Genomic DNA, 21,794 nt, shown 5'->3' with positions numbered 1-21,794 from the left:
TGCCCTGGCTTTCAGAATGCTGTACCATTTATTCTTCCACCAGGAAGATGGAATAAATACATTTGCCCCCTTCCTACAGATTCTCATCTGTAGGTATAAATACCATATTCCTAGTGGTAAATTCATTTGCTCCTAGTCCTGCACAAGGTGAACAGCAGAGTTAGGTTGGAACCCAGTTTCTGATGCCATAAGATCCAGAATCCTGTTCTCTATTCTTTAAAAACATTGTCTAATTTAGCAGTTCTATAATAGGCACTACCCCAGAATAATTCCCAACATGGCAATAAATAAGACCGAAAGCACCTTATTAATGTTTGTTTTTACTCTCAAATTTTTTTCCCGACAAATTATTCCTTGTTAAAAATTCTTGAGCTGGCCTTGCTGTGCTTCCAGCCGCATTGACACTGAGGCACCTTTCGGCCATTTGGGACTGTGCACCCAAGAAATGGTTTTTGTTCCCTGGGTCAGAGCACATCCTCCCATTGCTCTTCTTCTTTTTAAAATTGACTTTTAGAAAGAGAGGAAGGAAGAGTGAGAGAGAGAAACATCAATATGAGAGCGAAACATCAATCAACTGCCTCCTGTATGCCCCCTACTGGGGATTGAGCCCACAGCCCAGGCATATGCCCTGACAGAGAATTGAACCAGCAACCTTTCAGTGAATGAGATAACACCCAACCAACTGAACCACACCAGCCAGGACCTGCACTTGCTCTTCTTACACAAACAATCTTTGCCTTTTCTTCTTGACATTTTGTTATGATAATTTTCACCCAGTAGAAAGAATAAAAGACTTTTACAGCCAACACCCATATCCACACCACCTAGATTCTATAACATTTACTATACTTGCTTTATGAAATAACTATTTATTCACCCCTCTAGCCACCCATTAATCCAACATTGTTTGGATGTATTTCATAGTAAATTTCAGACACAGCCCTCTTTCCCCCAAATGCTTCAGCAGGCCAATCACTCACCTTAATTTGATAACATATAGGCTTTTAAAAGGAGAGTAACACCAGACTCATTCTTGTAATTAAAGAAAGTGAGCTTAGGTCACATGTTCAGACGGTGTTTCCAGATAAACAGGTTCCATCCACCTCTTTAATATCCCGCTGGTGGAGGACTTTGCCACCTTTTCCAACAGGCCACCGTTTCCTGACAGGAAGGAAGTGACCACCACAAAGCAGTTGAAAGAACACCTGCTTATTGTAGCTGCCCTGGCTTCTTTCATCAAGTTATGAGTTAAACACGAAGGTCAAAACATTTCTTAAAATGGGATCTAATGCAGCCCAAATGAAAGGACTAAAATTCCCTTTTTTCCTAAGGTTTTTATAATGTTTCGGAAAAGGTAGACATTAAAGACCAATGCTTCCAATCTGTAAATGTCAGGCACTATTCTGAGAGCTTTGCATGTATTAACTCACTCTTCAAAGTTACTGCTAGTGCACGACTAGGGGTCAGCAAACTTTCCCTGGCAAGGGCTAGGTAGTAAACACAGGGTGGGCAAAGTAGGTTTACAGTTGTTCGTATGGAAAATCATACAATAATTAACAAATAAGAACAAACTCTGTTTCATGTATCCGAACTATACACCTACTTTTGACCCACCCAGTACTTTAGACTTTGAGGACGGCTGACTCAAATACTCAACTTGCTGTGGGAGCACAAAAGCGGGCACAGACAACATGTAAAGGAATGAGCATTGCTGTGTTCTAATAAAACTTTCTTCACAAAAATAGTCGGCAGGCTCTTGTTTGTCAATGCCTGTACTGGACTAACAAAAGTTAGAGTGCATTCTCAAAAATCGGTTTCAGGACTTCGTACAGTCAGCTAGGACTGAGAGCTCGCTAATGCCTCAAAGGCCTTTTAATTGAATGGTGGATCACATCAGCTCTCTGTGTTCCTGCCCTTCCATCCCTTGCTATACCGGGAGAAGACCATCATTAATTTTTAATCTATGGCATAACAATGCAAACTTAAAACATCAAAATGCACTAAGGCAGGAAGTGGTTGAATTCTATTGCTGCACAGCTGAGAATACTGAAACACTACGGCATCTGGCCTGCGTCCTTGAACGGTAAGGGGTTGCTGAAGCATCATTAAGCCTGGTCTCTGAGAAGTCATGGAACCCTGAGGACCACAACAGAGCAAAGGGACAACCAGGACCGTGTAATTACAGACTTGGTAGATATACCAGGGAGATACTAGAACAGTTCATCAAATAATCAATGTGTGATTACCTAGAAGGACACGAGATGCTGATGGCAACCACTATGCCTTTGTGGGGCTGTGCCAAGGCTATTTAATTTCCTTCCACAATGTAGAAGGACACTGGCCATGCAAATAAGAAGGAAGGAAGAGATACCATTGCTAAAGCAAAGCTTGCTCTTTTGTCCAACGAGGCGGAGATATGGTGTATTAGAGCAAATGTCAAGAGAGACTATGATTTGTGAAAGGATACAACCAAAGGTGATGGGTTACCAATGGCTCAGTCAGTGTAGGCCTGGAGACAATGAGGGGAGTGGTAGACTGAGGCAAGGATGCAGGACCAGGAGAGCACCTGGGCTGGCTTGGCTTTTATTGGCAAATTGGTCACCTATGATACCGAGCTAAGAAATGCTCAAGAACCACACAGATGATCCACCGAATGAAGGAACGATCACTTGGAAAGCAGAAATAGAAAGTATCCCTGTCATAATGCCAATGGATCTGGTATTTTTATTAATGCAAAGAACCATTAAAAGCAACAGTAAATCTGGCAAGAATTTTTGAACAATCACAAGATAAGGAGGACCTCTTTAAAAAGCTGGCGTTCATTAGCACATATACTGAATATGAACGAACATGAGTATGAATCATCTTAGAACTGAATTTGAATATTTTTGTTAATTAGTAATGCAAACATAACTGTAAGAAGTACAACAAATTGGAAGGTGGGCGTAGGAAACCAGGATAAATAAGGCGCTGACCATACTTGTACAAGGATGCATAGTTGGCCCCTGCAACGTACGAGGGTGTGGGAAAGCCAGACAGAGCAAAGAAGGAAAGCAAAGGCAAACTATTTGTAAAGGGTGGAAAATAACATCTAGGAGGAAGTACAGCCAGAGAACTGTACAAGGTGATGTGGGGTGAAGTCCATGAAAAGTCTAGCACAGTGCTGGGCAAACAGTAAGCACCACAGGAGACAGTGTCTCGGTTCTTCTATCCTAGGGCACAGGGAAGGGAGTAGGAAACAGAAGCAGGAGTGAGAACAGTGGTTACAACAGTGGTCCTCACACTTGGCCAAGTGCCAGGTGCACCCACAGGACTTCTTCACACCCAGACTGCTGGGCCCCCACTGCGAATGTGTGATTCAGCAGGTCTGTGATGGGCCAGAGAATCTGCATTTCTGACAAGTTCCCAGGCGATGTCCTAACTGCAAGTCCCAGACTCCAGAAGCACCCGGTTAGAAGCCCAGTCCTGGAATCGCTCTGGGTTTGACTCCAGCTCTACCTGTCGGGTGCTGTGTGTCTCATTTTCTCTTGTAAAATGAGAGGGATGGCAATCCCCACGGGCCTGTTGTGAAGAATAACGTAAGGAAAGCTCTTCACCCAGCGCTAACACATAAGCACTGCCTATGTGTTAGCGCTCATTACAATTAAAAGGCTGATGACAAGGCGATAATTAGGCAACAACACTCAAGGTAATCACATTGTAACTGGGTTGGTCTGAGATTGCACCATTCACATTTTTCTGTTGGAAAGTAAAGTCAAGGTTATATACAACTCTGTTTTCAAATGTCTCACTGCTTGGTCAGCCAGACCATGTTACCCTAGGAGACATGGCTTGCCTGGGGTGAAGTGTAACCGGCTTTTATCAGCATTATTACTCAGTTACTGTTTAACCAGGTGAGTAAAAGGTGAAGCATGTCTTTAAAACCTCACCAGTGCGTCCAGGCTATGCACCTGTTTCTTTTCCCGGATGGTCCTGACCACACCCGAAATTTTACTGGACCCGACCTCTGAGTCACAGGCAGACATACCGGAGATATCTAACCGCAGTCACGGTGGGAGTGCGGTATTTGCTTCCTGTTTGGATGGGTAAGGTTGACCTCCTCATAACCACTGTGCCCAAAGTCTAGACCACTCCCATCTCCTCCCCCATCAGTGAGTGATGGAGGCTTGGGTGATGGCTGTCAGAGGTCAGGTGAGGATAACAGAGCGAGTATTGTAATCCACTATGCTATTGGCTATTCTTGTTTTTCTAAAGTAACTAACCACACAATGCATTTGTTCCTCTCTAGCAATTCTATAAAGAAATGCAGAACCCACGGACACAGACAATAGGGTGGTGAAGGAGGCCTGGGGCGGGGGGAGGAGGAGGCCTAGAAGAGATCAATGGGGGAAAACAGGGGAGATGTGTAATACTTTCAACAATAAAGATTTTTAAAGAAACAGATCAAAAGAAAAAAAAAGAAATGCACATTTTCAAGTTACATTTCAAGAAATAAAAATCACCCAGAAAGATTAAAGAAGATTCTCATGCCATTTTACTTATTATCCATCACTATTTAATCTCCTCCATTTTCCTTATTCTGTTTTAAGAAGAAACCATCCACTTCTGCTTCATCTTCGGCTTCAGCATATACACTGCCCCTTGGTGGCCCTCCCACTTCAGGCTGTCTGTCCTTTGATTCAGAGCCTTTAAATTCTACAACAGCTTGTCCTCACCTGACCAGCATGGCTCAGTGGTTGAGCGTTGATCTATGAACCAGGAGGTTGTGCTTTGATTCCTGGTCTGGGCACATGCCCAGGGTTGGGGGCTTGATCCCCTTGTGGGGTGAGCAGGTGGGAGCAGATCAATGATTCTCTCTCATCACTGATGTTTCTTCAATAAAAATATATTAAAAAAAATAAAGCAGCTTGTCCTCAAGTGCCCTTGCCCACTGCTGAAGACATCACCTTGGATGCAAAGTCTATACTACCTTAGAAGTTGTTCAGAGTACTCCAAAGAGAGCGAATTCTTTTTTGGGATGGTTATGCATTTTGATAGGTCACAGCACTTGTCAGCAAGAAGGCAAATATAAAGGCACAAAACTTTGGAGAAAGAAAACTCACGTGTCTAAACTTCTTTTTCTCGCACTGGCTTTACTCGCCTCCCCCTTGTAGAATAGATCCACAGCCAGAGCAGGTCTCGCTGGGGACAAAGCAAACAGCCTGACTGTCTTAGGGAGTGAGAGGACAGCCTGGGAGAAAGAATGATGGGCAAGCCTTTTCTCCCAGGTTGTGTCAATATGAAGGGGGGGGGGGGGAAGAAGAGAGATATTTCTTCCCAGGGAAGGAGTAGCCTTCTGCTTCCTACACATGGAAGCCAACTGAAAGGCAATGGGATTGATTTTTGTTTGGGGCTTGCAGAGTCGATCTCATTACTTCAGAGACGTGTCATGTCTGGAGATCTAGAATCAGTAGAGTTTCCGTGTTCCCCCAAATGCACATTTCTTTAAAAACATTTTTTAAAAATAATTCAAAGGAGAAAAGGAGAGAATTGTGGAATAGTACAAATTCCCTTGGAGTTTACTTCATTTTATGTTTTACTGATTTTATTGGAGGGACATTGGTTACTAAAATATAGGCTTTGGGTATACTATTCTCTAATACATCATCTATATATTGTATTGTGTGTTCACCACCCCAAGTCAAGAGTTTATTTTAAACTAGAGGCCCGGTGCACAAAATTCGTGCATGGGACGGGGGTGTCCCTCAGCCCAGCCTGCACCCTCTCCAATCTGGGACCCCTCGAGGGATGTCCGACTGCCCGTTTAGGATGGTTATGCATTTTGATAGGTCACAGTCGGACATCCCTCTCACAATCCAGGACTGCTGGCTCCCAACTGCACGCCTGCTTGCCTTCCTGATTGCCCCTGCTTCTGCCTGCCAGCCTGATCATCCCCTAACCACTCCCCTGCCAGCCTGATTGCGCCTAACTGCCTTCCCCTGCAGGCCTGGTCACCCATAACTGCCCTCCCCTGCAGGCCTGGTCCCCCCTAACTGCTCTCCCCTGCAGGCCTGGGTTCCCCCCAACTGCCCTTCCCTACGGACCCAGTCACCCCCAACTTCCCTTCTCTGCCGGCCGGGTCACCCCTAACTGCCCTCCCCAGCAGGCTTGATCGCCCCCAACTGCCCTGCCTTGCAGGCCTGGTCCCTCCCAACTGCCCTCCCCTGCTGGCCATCTTGTGGTGGCCATCTTGTGTCCACATGGGGGCAGGATTTTTGACCACATGGGGGCAGCCATCTTGTGTGTTGGAGTGATGGTCAATCTGCATATTACTCTGTTATTAGATAGGATAGAGGCCTGGTGCATGGGTGAGGGCCAGCCGGTTTGCCCTGAAGGGTGTCCCGGATCAGGGTGGGGGTTCCCTTGGGGTGTGGGGTGGCCTAAGCGAGGGGCCTGTGGTGGTTTGCAGGCCGGCCACGCCCCCCGGTGACCCAAGCAGAGGCCCTGGGATCTGGGATTTATTTATCTTCTACAATTGAAACTTTGTAGCCTGGAGTGGAGCCAAGCCTTCTGCTCACTCCGTGGAGGCAGCCATTTCTGTTGGGATTTATTTATCTTCTATAATTGAAACTTTGTAGCCTTAAGCGGAGGCCAAAGCAGGCCAGGGCTGCAGAAGCTTGGCTTCCTCCATCGCCACGGGCAACCCTAGCTTCCTGCTCTCTCCAGCTCAGTGGCTGCTGCTATTTCTGTTGGGATTTATTTATCTTCTATAATTGAAACTTTGTAGCATTGAGTGGAGGCCTGGGCCGGCAAGGGCAGGCAGAAAGCTTGGCTTCCTCCATTGACAGGGAAACCCAAGCCTCCCTCCTCTCTCTGTGGCTGCAGCCATCTTGGTTGGGTTTATTTGCATATTCCCTCCTGATTGGCTGGTGGGCGAGGCTGGTGGGCGTGGCTTGTGGGTGTAGTGGAGGTATGGTCAATTTGTATATTACTCTTATTAGATAGGATATGTGACTCAAAAATGCACCAAGTTAATTGAGGATGATATGGTCCATCAATGCAGCTTGTGAAAACCTTCCAGACATGTCTAAAGCTACAAGACTACAAGGTACTGTGAATTAACATTTTCAAAACACAATAAAATGAAATTCTCTGATAGGCTTAAAAGAACATTTTTGACAAGTAAAGGTAGAAGGGAGAGAAATCAGATGATATTTAGGAAACCCAAAAACTAGAGAAAATGCACAGGAGGGGGCACATTTAAAGTGGTATTTAAAAAAGTGAATACAGCCCGGCTGGTTTGGCTCAGTGCTTGTGTTGCCTCATGAACCAAGAGGTCCTGGTTTGATTCAGGTCATGGCACATGCCTGGGTTGTGGGCTCAATCCCCAGTAGGGGGCATGCAGGAGGCAGCCAATCCATGTCTCTCTCTCAACACTGATGCTTCTATCTTTCTCTCCTTCTCCCTTCCCTTCTCTCTAAAATTAATAAAAACATTAAAAAAAAGTGAGTATGAGTCACTAGGAGGTAAAATATATTACTTCAACTTAAGATAGGCCACTATCATCTGACCTTGGCTTCACCTCTGACAATCAAGAAAAAATGCTGGCTCTGGCTCAAGAATGCTAGCAATCTCACTTCTACTGTTCACTTCTGCATTAAAAAAATTCCAAGGTAGATTATTCTCTGGCAAGGAGGGAGCAGTGAATCTGCATAAAATGAAGAACCATTTAAAATAATCGTACGCAATTTATTTCTCTGTTCTGAAATTGCTTTGTATAATGGTCACTATAGCAATTTCAAATAAGGCAAATGATACAAAACCATTTACAGTTTCAAAAGAATTTCTGCTTATGGTATACACTCTAGGTAACTGCAGTGGAACTTGGCTTTGCATTAGCCATGCAAGTGAATCGTGACCTCTGGCCTTCCCAAAAGGCCAAACAGAAATCTAGACTATTCCAGGAAAAAATATTAGTCTGGGTTGAAGTAAGAAGCTTACTTGCCAAAAGTCCAATTCACTGGCCTACTGACAGCACTGAGTAAATATCGGATTTGCTATTGTAATGGTTTGAGAATCCTAAATTTCATACATTCACGGTCTTTATCCTTTTTCATCATTTTCCCATATATTTTACCGTGCTGATTGCCCACTGCCGCTGGGCACTGTGTCCAATGCCAAGGAAGGAAATACATGTGATTAGGACTGGTGAAGTCTCTGGGGCTTGTATTCTCCTAAAGAGAGATGTACAGCAACAAGTAAACAATGAAAGATGACAAGAAAGTATACAGAGTGGGGCAAAAGTAGGTTTACAGTTGTGAGCACATGAAACACAGGGGTTTAGTCTTGTTTTATTATTTATTAATTATTGTATTGTATTTGTATATATATTTGTATATATAGGGTGTCGCCAAAAATGTATGCACTCACTTTGAATAATTACAAGGGCAGTGTTTATTAAAATACATTTCATTTTCAAAGTTGAGTTATCAGGTGTTAAAGTGCATATGTATTTTTTGGGGTCATCCTGTATATTGTATTACGTTATATATTGATATTATATATATATTATACTAGTGACCTAACGTGCAACATTGTGCAAGACCCAGACCCGCGGGAAATCATGTGAGACCCAGGACCCAGACCCTGCTGCACCCCAGAGCTCCCCTGAGTCCCGCTGCACTGTGAGACCCAGAGTCAAGACCCCGCCCACCCAGGCACACCTCGCCGCGCACGCAGCCTCCTGGTGAACGGTCTTTGGTCGTCACAGCATTAGGGCCACTGAATTTTAATAATATAGATTATATGATACCTCATATATACATTTGTATATACGTTATATTGTTTATTAATTATTGTAAAAATATGTAAACCTACTTTTGCCCCATTCTGTATGAGAGTGTCCTGAGTACTATAAACAAAACACACAGGGAGATGTGACCGATGGCATTTGTAGGTGCTCATTTTTATGGGGTTGAGGAGGGCCTCTGTTCTTCGGTGAAAGAGTATCTGAAACCTGGACATACAGAAAACTGGGTGACAGGAATTCCAGGCCAAGAGCAAATCAGGGGCCCTGAGGTAGCAGCACTGTGGTTTGTTCGAGAAGAGCCAAAGCCCGTGGGGCTGGAAGGCAGCACACTGAGAAGAACGGGACAGACAGGGCAGTAACAGACAAAGGCAGGAGCCAACCGTGGCTCATGGCACAGTACGAAGTCTCGCTTTTGTTTAAAGAGCAATGGCAAGTGCTTTTTAAGTACACTGTTAGTTTTACATTTAGCAGTGAGGATGTGGACTCCTGTTTGGTGAGTGGCATGTGTGAGTGTGAATGTGGGTGGCAGGAGTGGAAGCAGAGAGATAAGGCAAGAGACTGCTGACCGGGGATAATCCAGGTAAGGAATGAGAATGGCCCAGCACACGTGACAGTCATGGATATGGAGGAGAACGGGCAAACGCAAGACCTATTTGGAGGTGAGTTTGATGGTTGCTAAGAGAAAAGGGGGCGGGGGAGGAAGAGAGGCACCCAGGTTTCTGAGGGTAGGAGCCACCTAATGGAGTGGGGTCCTATTCTGTTTTGACCATTAGGCCAGAGGGGGCCTGTGGGACATCTCCATGACGAGGTCAAGGAGACAGGCGGAGTGAGGCGCTCGGAGCCCGGGGGAGGGGTCTTGGGTAGAGGTACAGATTGGGGAGAAAATATTCTGCACGGGTCCCGGCAGACCACCCAGACACACATGTGGTAATTAATACATGCTTAGGAGGTGACTGATTGAAAAGTGATGAAAAGGGCAAGCGAGCGTTTTGCACACTGGAAGAGCCTGACTCTTGGCAAGGAGCCCTCAGGAAATGCCAGTGGAGTGCCAGGTGCTGTGGCTGCTCAGTGACTGTTCATTGACAGCCAGGGATCTCCAGAAAGCAACGGACTGCTATTCAGGCGCTGACCCTCGCCGGCTGCACTGGCGCAGGGCCGTTGTCGGCTGTTTGCACCTTCTGTTCCCCATCCTCCGTATCTTCCCTCCCGGTGGTTTAACGCCCTACCCAGGCGTCTGGCTTTGTCCTTGATCACTGCCTTTTTTGCCCTCACGCTCAGAAAATACTGTCATTGCTCTGACTCTGCTCTAGCGACAGTCTCCGCACCTGTTCTTCCCAAGTGTCTGAATCTGCTGTGAACCATGAACACTGGGTACCTGTTAGGTGCTAGGCATTGTCCGACACTTGACGCATATATTCCATTTATGGCGCCCTGCAAAGTCGGTGCCTGCCCTTCGGGGGGCGGGCGGGGACCTTAGTCCCTCTGAGACAGAAAGTGCTTGGCTCCAAATCAGGGGCCTAGACGGGGCTGCAGCAAGGACTCAGAACAAGGCTTTCCGGCTGCAGCCGGCTCCCCTGCCTGGGTGTGCAGAGCTCGCTGGATTTTGCCTCCTGAGTCAGTCTGTACCCTCGGCTCACCGAGTCCCCAGCAAAGCCCATTAGGTGGCTGGTAGCTGCTGACAGCACCAAGCATCCAAGTCAGGTAGCTGGCGTCTGTACCTGGAGCGACAGTGTGTCTCTCTGTGACTGCAGACTCACACGGGGCCCCGGTGTGGGCATTTCTCATGTCCATTGGGAGGATCCTGACCACGGAGGGGCTCATAGCCCGGGAGAGTGTCCATCATGAGAGAAACAAAGAGATGGGGGATGCTGGAGCAGCCCAGCTGGGCAGGCTTGCCGGGGCAGGAGGGGGGCCAAGGACTGAGGCGGGGGAGCAGGACTGTGTATAAAGGGAAAATGTGGACTCGTAATAGCTGGCTGAGGGAGGAGGTGGCAAAGACAGAGAAAAATCCGAACTCACTGCTCACAAGAAATAGCCTCCATGGCTCCATGTAAATGTGTTCATAAAGCTTCAATCTCCCCGGCCACACACGCGAACTGAAAGCACATCCCCTGAGCAGGCGGGTGCGTGACAAGGCAGAGGCGTTCGCTCAAACACGTCTGCAGCAGGATCAATGGTTTCCCCAACATCCAAGAAGAGGTCGTGCCTTCTCCGAAGGAGGCCACGTCCTGGGAGGCCGAGCAATCAGGGCAGGAATTGTCTGCAGTTCATGTCGCACAGGAGGACAAAGGGAACTGCAGCCACTCCTGCAGGCACTCGGCCCTCAGGCACTCACTAAGCAGCGAGAACACTCATCGCCTGCCCCTGCCTGGCTGGCTGCGCCCCACGCTGCCGCCCAGGAAATGCGGCCCGAGAAAGCCCATCTCAGGGTCGGTTTCACGGCAGAAAGGGGACACGGAATTTCTAGAGGCAAGCTGCCTGGGAATCCAGCCTCAGCCAGGCTACCACGTTAAGGAATCGCACCGATCCAGGTCCACAGGTGAAAAGCTGGGTTTCAAACAGGCAGGGGAATAAACAAGCTGCACACACACCACGGCCTCAGTCACAGCGAACGGTGGCGGCTGCGGCACACGGCTCTGCTTTGCTAAGGCGTCAGCGGCATTTCCTCCCAACGCAAGTGCATCATGAAAGAGATGAGGTGACCCTCAGCCCGCTGGAGGTCTGAAGTTTCACCGAACCGAGGAAGAGCTTCTGTGAAGCTAATCTGAATCCACCCATTTCCATTACACCTGCTCATAGGACTACTGATGTGGTTCCAAGGATTCTGAGAAACAAAGGAGTTCTCTCTCTCTCTCTTTCCTCTCCCTCTTTTACACACACACACACACACACACACACACACACACGTAAAATCTTAAATACATCTTTATTACATGCATCACAATTTTGTTCTCTAATATGACACGCAGAGTACCAACAGGCAAGTTCTTTGCTGCGTTCTCAGCACCTAGCTCAACGTCAGGACAGTAGGCTGCCCATGTATATTTGTTGAATAAGTGAAGAGATGAGTATTTGCTCTACCCTGTGGGTTTAGAACCTACCTGACCTTGCCTAGAGGCTTTATTTGTACGCCCAGGAAGAATCCTTAGCTCTGTACTAAACGCACAAGCATGCTTTTCATGGAGACATTTCAACTCCTCTAGTCCCCGATATGTGGCTATATTCTTTCTGATGGAGCAATACTAGATGTAAAGTAGTACATTTTTAACACCCTGTTTCTTAATTCTCCCCCAAAGCACCCTATTTAAAGCATCTCATCAAAATTTTTGTATTTATCCTCTTCTGATTTGGATATTACTGAATAACCAAAGGCCAACACTCAGCAGGGTGAGTGACAGGCCAAGGTCAGACTATCCGATAAAGATGTAACTTCATCCTGAAGAACTCCCTAGGGGTCAGCTGCTTTCTCCTCTCAGGCTATAGCCCTTGGATGTAAATTCAGATGACTTGATGAATTTTAATGCCTTTCAACAGAAGTAAAATTGTATGTAGAAACATGTATTAACTAGTGAAAGTTGGCTGTGGGTATGGGTACCTAAGTCAGAGACGGGTTCAAAACCAGACCGGGTCAGGCAAAGTACTGATGCTCAAGAATGAATCTCAGAAGTGTTGGAATTGGAGCCCCCACAAGGTGGATGTGACCCTTTTAAAGAGATCAGCTACTCTATATATTTAACCAAAGTCCCAATAACAAAAATTCGCAAGGACCCAGGACCTTTGTTTGAAGGATATTAGTCTGGCTGTTAAAGAAACTGGTCCGAATGAAAATAGAAGACAAAGCCTGAGGCTTGCCTTTCAAGTCCTGCTGGCATCCCAGGTGATAAGAGATTGAGCAGCAAACGAGAGGTAGGGAGAGTTCTGGGGACTGGTCAGCATCTTTATGAGTCAACATACTGTTTAAACCTCTCTCCGAGAATAAAGACACAGTCACTTTTCTTGTAGAGATTTTTAAAAATGTCAAGTCAGTAAAACAAAGTATAAAGGTTTGTTAACTGTGGGTGTTGAGAGTACTGAGAGATTTATTATTCTCTGTCTTGTCTCTGTTGGAAGCATTTCATAATAAAACATATGATAAAGGAATCAAAATAGCAGGAACAAGGAAAACAACTCAAATGCATGTTTGCGGGGAGGGGGGCTATAAAGGATGCTCGCTGCCTCTGCAATAGTAAAAATGTAAGACATTCGATTCCAAGTTAGTTAGTATTTTTAAAATAACACCTGTCTTCAAAATATAGATTAAGATGTTGAATTTGGTGACACTGTAACAAACATTAATAGAAATCAACTCCCAGAAACCTGAAAGCCGTCCAATATCAACCTCGTGCTGACAATTCATCATCTTTCACAAGACGTATTGGAAAGAGCTGAGTACTGACCTCCCCAGGACAAATGATCCTCTTGGGACGAGGGGCCTCTTGCTGTAACTGATACACTGCCAGAAACAACAACAAAAAAGTTAATTATAATTCGAAAATGGTAACACATCCCAGCATGCCTTCAAAGAGTTCCACCTAAGTACATCTCCAAAATGGCAAATATTTCAAACACAAAAACACAGAGGAGACAGCCTAACCCGTATTTTAGACTAAATAAAGTCAGATCATTTATATGGAAATTAGCCACTGGGAATGTAAACTGGCAAAATTGATTTTTTTATTCTTATAAGGCCAATTTAGTTTCCTAATTGTTACCGGCATTGTTCATTTTATGGCTTTCTTGGAAGACTAGATAACCACTAAAATTCTTGCGACTGTTGCAAAGATGAAATTCTACTTGTGAGTGTGTCAGTAGTAAGAGCCTGTAATAATAGGTTTCCTGAATGTAAATGCCCACGGCGGCTCCTGACATAGCAGGGAAAGACTGGCCTCAGGGAGGAGTGTCATTCTCTGAAATGCTGCAGGCATGGACAAGGACACAACTGCCTCTGTGACTGAATGGAACCCCAACGCATTGCTTTCACGAGTTTTGTTTCTGCCCTGCCTGTCGCCACGGGTTCTCATCTGTTGGACTCTTTCCCACCCATTGTCACTCCTTTTCCTTGGGCTCTTTCATATCTTAAATAACGATAACGCTCATATATCCTGTTTAACGACAGACTTCCAGGCGTGGGCATGGAGGAAAGCGGGTCATTAAATAGCAAAAGACAATTTATCGGACGATTCTTTGTGATTCCTTTCAGACTGTAACAAATGCATTTCTGCTGTGCAGCCAGCCTGGTTACTTCCCCGAGAGGGAGGCTGCCCGGTGCAGGTTCCACGTCCATGAACACGGAACTTGAAAACAGACATAGTTGCTGTTATCTTCAGAATCTTGAGAGGGAAGAATTTTAATTTTAGGTGGAATAAATCTTTGAAAAGTTAAAAACTCAATCATGTAAAGCCTAGAAAATGTAATAACATATGCAGAAATGCCTGATTTATTCTTAGATCTAAAAATAATATTTAATTGAAGGGCAGATGATCATGAGGAAACAGGGATGGCACTGATGGGATATATGTGGTAATTTACGGCTCCCCAATGCCGTCAGCTCAACAGTTACTTTCTTGCCTAATTAAGTGTAGACGACCCAACTTCAGCACAGAGAGGGGCCTATCTAACCCTCTTAGAGATGTTTATTTATTTATTTTTGTAAATTTTTTATTTATTTATTTTTTTATATATTTTATTGATTTTTTACAGAGAGGAAGGAAGAGGAATAGAGAGTTAGAAACATCGATGAGAGAGAAACATTGATCAGCTGCCTCTTGCACACCCCGTACTGGGGATGTGCCCGCAACCAAGTTACGTGCCCTTGACCGGAATTGAACCTGGGACCTTTCAGTCCACAGGCCGACGCTCTATCCACTGAGCCAAACTGGTTTTGGCCTCTTAGAGATGTTTAATGCACCACATTTCTGAGCTTAGCTTGTCCCTTACTAATGAAGATGCTTGTGTCACTTAGGTACCCACGTATGGAGACAGTCAGAGGTGGCTTCTTGGCAAAGAGGAAACACGAGGAGGAATTGACCAAAGATACAGAACTAAGAGTGGACATGCCACTACTGTCCTGCAGGGCCCGTGCTCTCCTTAAATCATGAGAGCAGCTCCTTGATGCCTCTTGAACCAGCCCCGACACCGGCTAGCTGCTTGTTAGGGGGATGCTGCTGTTAGTGAGTGCAATGAGAACCAGAGGCCAGTTCCTGCAGCCACAGAGTTCCTGATCCCGAGAGTCCTGTGCCCTCTTTTCTCCCCACTGCCAATGCCTCAGTTACGTGCAGGGGGCATGGCTGGAACGGCTCTGTGGACACCATTTTTAACGCCTCCCTTGGAGGTGACAAAGGAAGTACTTCTGTTACAAGGGAAGCATTTTTAGGTAAGCATGCCTTTGCAAGTCATATGAGAACACATGTGAACATGTGCTATGGCCAGGAATCAGTCAGCATTCTGTGGAGGCTTAGCAGAGGAAGGGAGAAGAGACAGAAACCAGCATTCTGAGTGCCTGTCATGTGTCAGGAACAATCTTTTCTTAAATCTCTCTGGGAACTCAGAAAAAAGAACATGGTATCACAGCCATTCTCAGTTTTAGTGAGCAAACAAGTGCAGAGAAATTAAATATTTGTCCCAGAGCATCCAGCTAAAATGCATCCTTTTGATTCCAAATTGCTGGTTTGTTTTCGTAGGCCCCAGGGCCTTTGCACTTGCTGTTTTCTCCACCTGGATTGCTCTTTCCCAAGATCCCACATGGCTCTCACTCTCCCTGCATTCAGGTCCTCCCTGGCTCGCCTGATTTGGGATGAATTTCCATCCCTTCACTCTGCTCCCTTACACTGGTTTCTGTTTCTTCACAGCACTTGTCACCATTAACACACGGGGTTTACTTTGTGCCTTGTCTCCCTTGACGACAGTAAGCTCTTTGAGGGCAGGGACTTGACTCAGCACCTAGACCAGTACTTGGCACATAGAAGATGCTTACTGCGTATTTGATGAACAAATGAACTGTGTCCGATGACTAACGGGTCACCATCCATGCCCTCAGGAAGACTGAGTCAGTGAGGGGGAGGTGTACGTGGAAAAACAAGACAGGGTGGGCCAAGTACTTTACTGAGGGCGAGCCATGGAGCTCTCCATGAAGGATTAGAGGGGTTTCTGCAGGTAGAGAACAGAGAAGGGCTTACAGGTGGAGGAAAGAGCCCCGGAAAGGAAAGGGAATGACATGCTGGTTGGTCAGTGAGAGTCCAGTGTGTCTACTGCACCAGGTGGGCAGCTGTGGGAGGAGGCCACACGGAACAGAGCCTTGCAGTTCACACTAAGGGCATGGGTGCCCTTCTCCCTGCAATGGGGAGGGAGGTGGCAGAGTGTTTTGAGTATGGAGGTGACATGAGCTGGTCTGTTTCTGAATAATAACAATAAGAATAAGACTATTCAGAATGACAGAAGCTGCCATTTTCTGGACACCTACTATGTGCCAGACACCTTTACCCACTTAATCTTCCCAACAAATTTCCAAGATAACTGTTATTCCCTTCTCACTGGTAACGTAGTAGAGATGCCAAGCTTTGAACAAGTTCAAGTTCACACAGATGATATGAGGAAATCAAGATTTAAAGGCCAATTTCCAGATTCCAAGGTCTGTATTTTTTTTAGTCTCACCAGCTGTTCCCTACAGCAGATAGTGGAGGGGTCCCAAGTGGGCTGATTGCATTAGAATCTCCAAGGAGCTGCTCTAAAAATACAGATTCCCAGAATCCATTGTCCCTGGCGATGCTCACTCTGCCAGTCTGGCACGGGGCCCCGAAATATTCTTGTGAAAGCCGTGCAGGAAATTCTGATGCACAGCCAGGAGTGGCGTCAGGGTTCAGTGCCTCCCTGGGGACTATGGAGGCAGGGAAGCAAGAGAGACAGTACTTTAGACGGACACACAGGAGACGGTGGAAGTGTGAGTTAAGCTAACACCGGTGGAAAGGCAGGTGGGAAGGTGAGTTGATTGCAGAGGAGGACTGACTAGGCTTGATTACAAACGGAATGACTGAGAGACTGAGATGCCGTTAACCATCACACAGGATACGGCTGAAAGAACATTATGGTTCCTCTCCTGTGTCAACAGGCAAAGCCCGTAGCTGTGTCCTATAGGGACCCTCGAGATTCAATAAAAAGAAATGCTGTAGCTCACCAGTCTCACAACCAGAAATAGTCCATGCCAGCGGCAATTTTGATAGGCCCCTGCAAACCCCTCAAGTCAGGAGTCAGGGACACCACTTCTCCTTCCTGGTCCCAAAGTAGCACACATCGTTAACCGATGGCAATGTCTCAGTGAGCTGGTCTCAGGATCCACAAGATCTGCTCAGTGCTGTTCCAAGCAACAGAAATTGTCAAATAGGCAAGAAGCCTGTTTGCCTTCTGGATTATGTGTCTCTATAAAGATAATGAGACATCAACCAATGGCAATGGTGGCCATGTAGATAATGGGGCCCTAAAAGCTATCTTAGCTTCAAGGGAGGTCCCCAGTCCCTCATTTTCAAGGTTAGCTATAACAAAACAAACATCTGAGAAGAAGTCTCTGAGGAACATTTCATAAAACTGAAATGCCAAGTGGTTTTAAAGAGTCGTTTCTAAAATTTTCTTTGTCAACAAATACATTTCACAAGCAAAATGCAATACTGTATGTCACTTCTTGGGTCATTCTATTGGCTAAGGGATGATATAATGGAATTTGCTTCTACAGCAATATTCCAATTATGTTTCCGGCACTGCCCAGCCCTGGGGCCAGTGCAGCATACGAAAGAATTCTCATATGGAATAAACTGTTTGGTAAACATGGGGTAGGGGATGGTTGCTGAGGAGTATGAAGATGAAAAAGGGGATTTCTGTCTGGCCAGTGTGGCTCAGTGGTTGAGCATCAACCTATGAACTAGGAGGTCACGATTCAATTCCCAGTCAGGGCACATGCCCAGGTTGTGGGCTCCATCCCTAGCAGGAAGCGTGCAGGTAGGCAACTGATCAATGATTCTCTCTCATCATTGATTTTTCTATCTCCCTTCATCTCTGAAATGAATAAAAATATATAAAAAAAGAAAAGAAAAAGGGGACTCCTATTCTCCAAGAAACCGAAAGCAGATTGAGAAATCCAGAGCTCACTGAGAAAATGTTGTACTTTTTCTTCAATAAGAAAACTCGACTTGCCCTCCTTGGGAAACTGAATCAACCCGGTCCCTGTGAATGCCAAAGGACGGCCGCTGGCCTGGGTGGTGCTGAAGCCCAGTCCAGACCCACTGTCTCCTAAGAGACTCTGCAGGAATGTCCTCTAACCGTCACTTGTTTCTAAAGAAGGCTGTGGACCCAGGAGTTGAACCTGGTCCCTTGGTTGTGACACTGAGCCCCTACCACCCTGCTCACTGCTCATCTTCCTAGTTTTCATGGAAAAGGACTCCTGGGTGTGAGTAAAAGATGGTAGGTGCTTTAGATGTTTTCTTAGCTCAGCCCCACCTCCAGCCTACAGTGTGGCCTCCTTGCCAACAGAATGCCCGGTCTTAATGGGGACGGAGCCCTTTTCCTGTCTAGTGGCATAGCAAAAAGCCCGAGGAGGCTGTGTCCACTGGAACCAGGCGCTCTCGGGTAGTAGTATGCCCAAGAGCACCTGTGGGGGCTGGTACATCACAGATTCCTCCCCCTCTCCACTCTTCTGATTCTGATATCTGAGGCAGGGCTGAGGAATAATGATCATAAATCTGCTCCCCAGGCAAGTCTGATGTGTGTGTGTGTGTGTGTGTGGGGGGGGTGTGGACCAGGGTTCTGAGGTTCCAAATTCCTTGTTAGGAAAACAGGCCCAAGCTGTGGCTGCTTGACCTGCTGCCCGGGAGGGTGTCCTCTGAGAGCCGTCGGCCATAGCATCTGCCACTTACTTGGCACTTGGTCTTTTAAAAAAGAAAATCTTTCAAAGTATACCCATGGTGGCTGGCTTTTGAACTTATCTGATTAAGGCATAGAGTTTATACCATTCTGGCTGAAAAGTTTAGAATATGCTTTTTTATTTTTTAAAAGCCAACTTGAAAATAGCTTTTCTTTTTGAGAATTGAAACCAATAGCTTTCTTCTCAGTTACTTCATTAACATTCTGGGGTTTGGTCTTGAGAATAAAGAACTAGCTGCAGATACATGACACTTTGGGACAAGATTATTCTTATGGAAACAGCCCAGTGATACCATTTGCTTCTAAGAAAGGGAGTAGAGGAGGCAGGAACTTAAGGGACATCATGTGACATCCTGGCAAGACCAAGTCTTATCCATACTTGTGGCCTCACAGCTCTAAGTCCACTGTCTGGCTTAAGGCAAAGATTTAATATGCACTTGGTGAAAGAATGATGTATGACTGATGTATGAATGAATAATGAACAATCTACTCTATATAAAGTATTGAGACTGACTTCCAAGGTTCCTTACTCTCCTAAATTTCTAAGTCAGACAATTATGTTTGTCTTCCCAGCATCCATTTCCATCTTCCCTGTTTCAACAGTACTCCAAATTTTCCAGTCATGTGGAACATACAGGACTGATCACTCCCTGAGTTTGATTGGTTTAGGGCACATAGCATATCCCCGCACTGACGACAGTGATGGAGTCAGGACTGGTGAGCAGTCAATCAGGCTGAGACTCGATTCTCATGCTTTGCTTGAAATGGCTCTCTGCCTGCTGCTCTTAAACGAGCGTGGTTGCTCTGGTGCTGTTGGCCGCTCTCCGGGGACCACAAAGGGAGGCCTATGAGTTGTGGAGCCAAACGTAGGAGAGTGGAGCCAAGAAAGGAAGAGAGACACGCTGGGTCCTGATAATGTCCTCGGAGTGACGGGAACAAATCCTGCCTAAAGCTGGTTACTCTGAACTTTTTGCTAAAGTCCATCAATGTGATTAAGTTCTGTTACCCGCAACCAAGAGCATTGCAATTAGCATGAAAAACAGCTTCTTAAAGTGGATCATTATGAAGTGGACTAATTTTCTTCTAGGAAAAATATCGTGATTGGGGCTAATGCTTCATAATAAGAATCTGATATCAAATAAGTCAACGTTATGACCCAAAACAGGTGATGGATGAAAGCAAAGATATACTACATAATTCTAGAATCATTGCAAGTCATCAACTTTTAAATCAGGTCCTATCATATGGCAAAGATGTACTGAATCCAGTAAATATATGAGAGATTTCAAAGTAGCAAATAACCACCCGAGTTTAAAAAAATATGTGTAATGAAAAAAATGTGAATTCTATAAAAAATATGCTAATGAATTTAACGCTGATGTTTAATCTCTCAAAGGATGGTTTGTGCACATTTTAAAGAGAAAGGTCTGGTATTTCCTGAGGTTCAGAATGTGTTTACCAAGAGGTTATTTAAAACAAAACAAATTTCATATTCTGATAGGTTTGTTGAACTTTCAGATCAGAAAAATGCTATAGTTTTAGCATATTTGGAGATTTAAAAGTATCCCATGTAGTTCTACCATGCCCTCAGATTCCTTCCACTATTTATCCTTCAAGACCCGCATGCAAATTTGGCCTCTTCTATAAAGTCTTCTCTATGCGCAGGATGTAGAGAGTAGTATATTATTATGAAAATCCATTCGCATTTTAAGTGGTTTACATATGTCTCCCTTACTAGACTGTAAATTGGAGGAAAGTATTTTATTCATTGTTGGTTCCTAATACTTATTGTGACATTCAGAGGTGCTCACTGTATGTTTGCTGAAAAGACCAGATGAGTGGATTCTAATCTTGGGAGGAAGATAGAGTAGAATGAGTTTGGGAATATTTCAGGTGAGTTAATAAGTGGTCAAACCCTCGAAGTCAAACAAAAGAGAGTTCTGTAGGCCTTTGGTCAATGAGCTTTGATGACATGGATGGCACAGCTAATGGCATACTCCCTCGATTTTGGAATTTCAAATCACTAGACTCCCTCAAATAGAGCCTGGATGACTAATAGTTGGATGGAATAAAGAGGAACTTCTTATATGTCATTAGCTTTATATTAAATGGCTTCAACCATCCCTTCTGCATCTAAAGTTTTATGATTCTAGAGCAAATAAAAACTTAACTTGGTTAGATCCAAAAATCAAACTTAAAAAACACTAAGGTAAAAGTTGATATTGTGAACATGTCATTATTAATGCCTCTTCTAGCTTCCTTAGGACATAGAAGTGTTTTTAATAGCTAAATTGGGTGGTCCAAGGTCTCTTAGCAAAAGGTGAAATGAAATTGAGCCAATGCCGCCTTTTTGCTTCAGTAAAGTTCTCTGCAGTGGCATTCACACAACAAATGTCTATTGGGTAGTTAATGTCTGAAAGCAGTGCGCAAAGCACGGTAAGTCATGGAACATCCAATACCTCTCGCTACAGATATTTTGTTGATTTATTGTCAGAGCACTTTACACTCCATTAGGGAACAAACAAAAACATCCAATTACTAAGTCATTAGCACTGGCTTTCAAAAGAGAAGATCAGAATGCAGAACAGTAGGTCGGAAGGGCCCTTGGAGACCCAGCGCAAGCCCTTTATTTCACAGATGGAAGAACAGACTCATATAATAACGAATGAGATGCCTTCATATATGCTGACATGAAAAGATAAAGATGAGATATTTGTGAAGTGAGACAAGCAAGTTGAAGGACACCCATTTTGACAAACGGAAGCAACAGCAGCAAAAATGCCTTAATATTGGGCATGTGTATTTCAAATATACTTGGAAGGACATGCCTTTCAAAACGGAGGGGTCAGCACCTGGAAAGAGGAATAGAATATGGGGAGAGGGTGGTTTGTGGGTTATGGGAAATTTTACTCTTAGCTCTATGTATTTCTGTAATGTTTGCCTGTTATGCAGCTTCGTATTGCTTTTGTAACAAATATATACATAGATATTGCATATACTGTATGTGTGTCGTGTGTATGTACTGGTATATACTTATTTATATATACACTTCTGCATAACA

General features: G+C 45.0%; 1 protein-coding gene across 4 annotated transcripts in view; it reads right to left on the bottom strand.

Annotated features, from left to right (window-relative positions):
• The window catches only part of CHN2 (chimerin 2), a 271,320-nt gene that overhangs the window by 78,664 nt on the left and 170,862 nt on the right, over window positions 1-21,794 (bottom strand). For 2 of the 4 annotated variants that reach the window (XM_080664379.1, XM_080664380.1), the window contains exon 3: window positions 13,225-13,280. The exons of the other annotated variants lie outside the window; for them this stretch is intronic. In XM_080664379.1, coding sequence (XP_080520505.1) covers window positions 13,225-13,280 — 56 coding nt within the window. The remainder of the gene's footprint in view (window positions 1-13,224; window positions 13,281-21,794) is intronic. 4 annotated transcript variants of the gene reach the window in all.

The sequence above is a fragment of the Plecotus auritus genome (genome assembly GCF_963455305.1).
Source record: "Plecotus auritus genome assembly, chromosome: 4".
In the NCBI taxonomy this organism is placed as follows: Eukaryota; Metazoa; Chordata; class Mammalia; order Chiroptera; family Vespertilionidae; genus Plecotus; species Plecotus auritus.
Note: the sequence above shows the minus strand (reverse complement) of the source record. Positions and strands in the feature narration are given on the sequence as shown.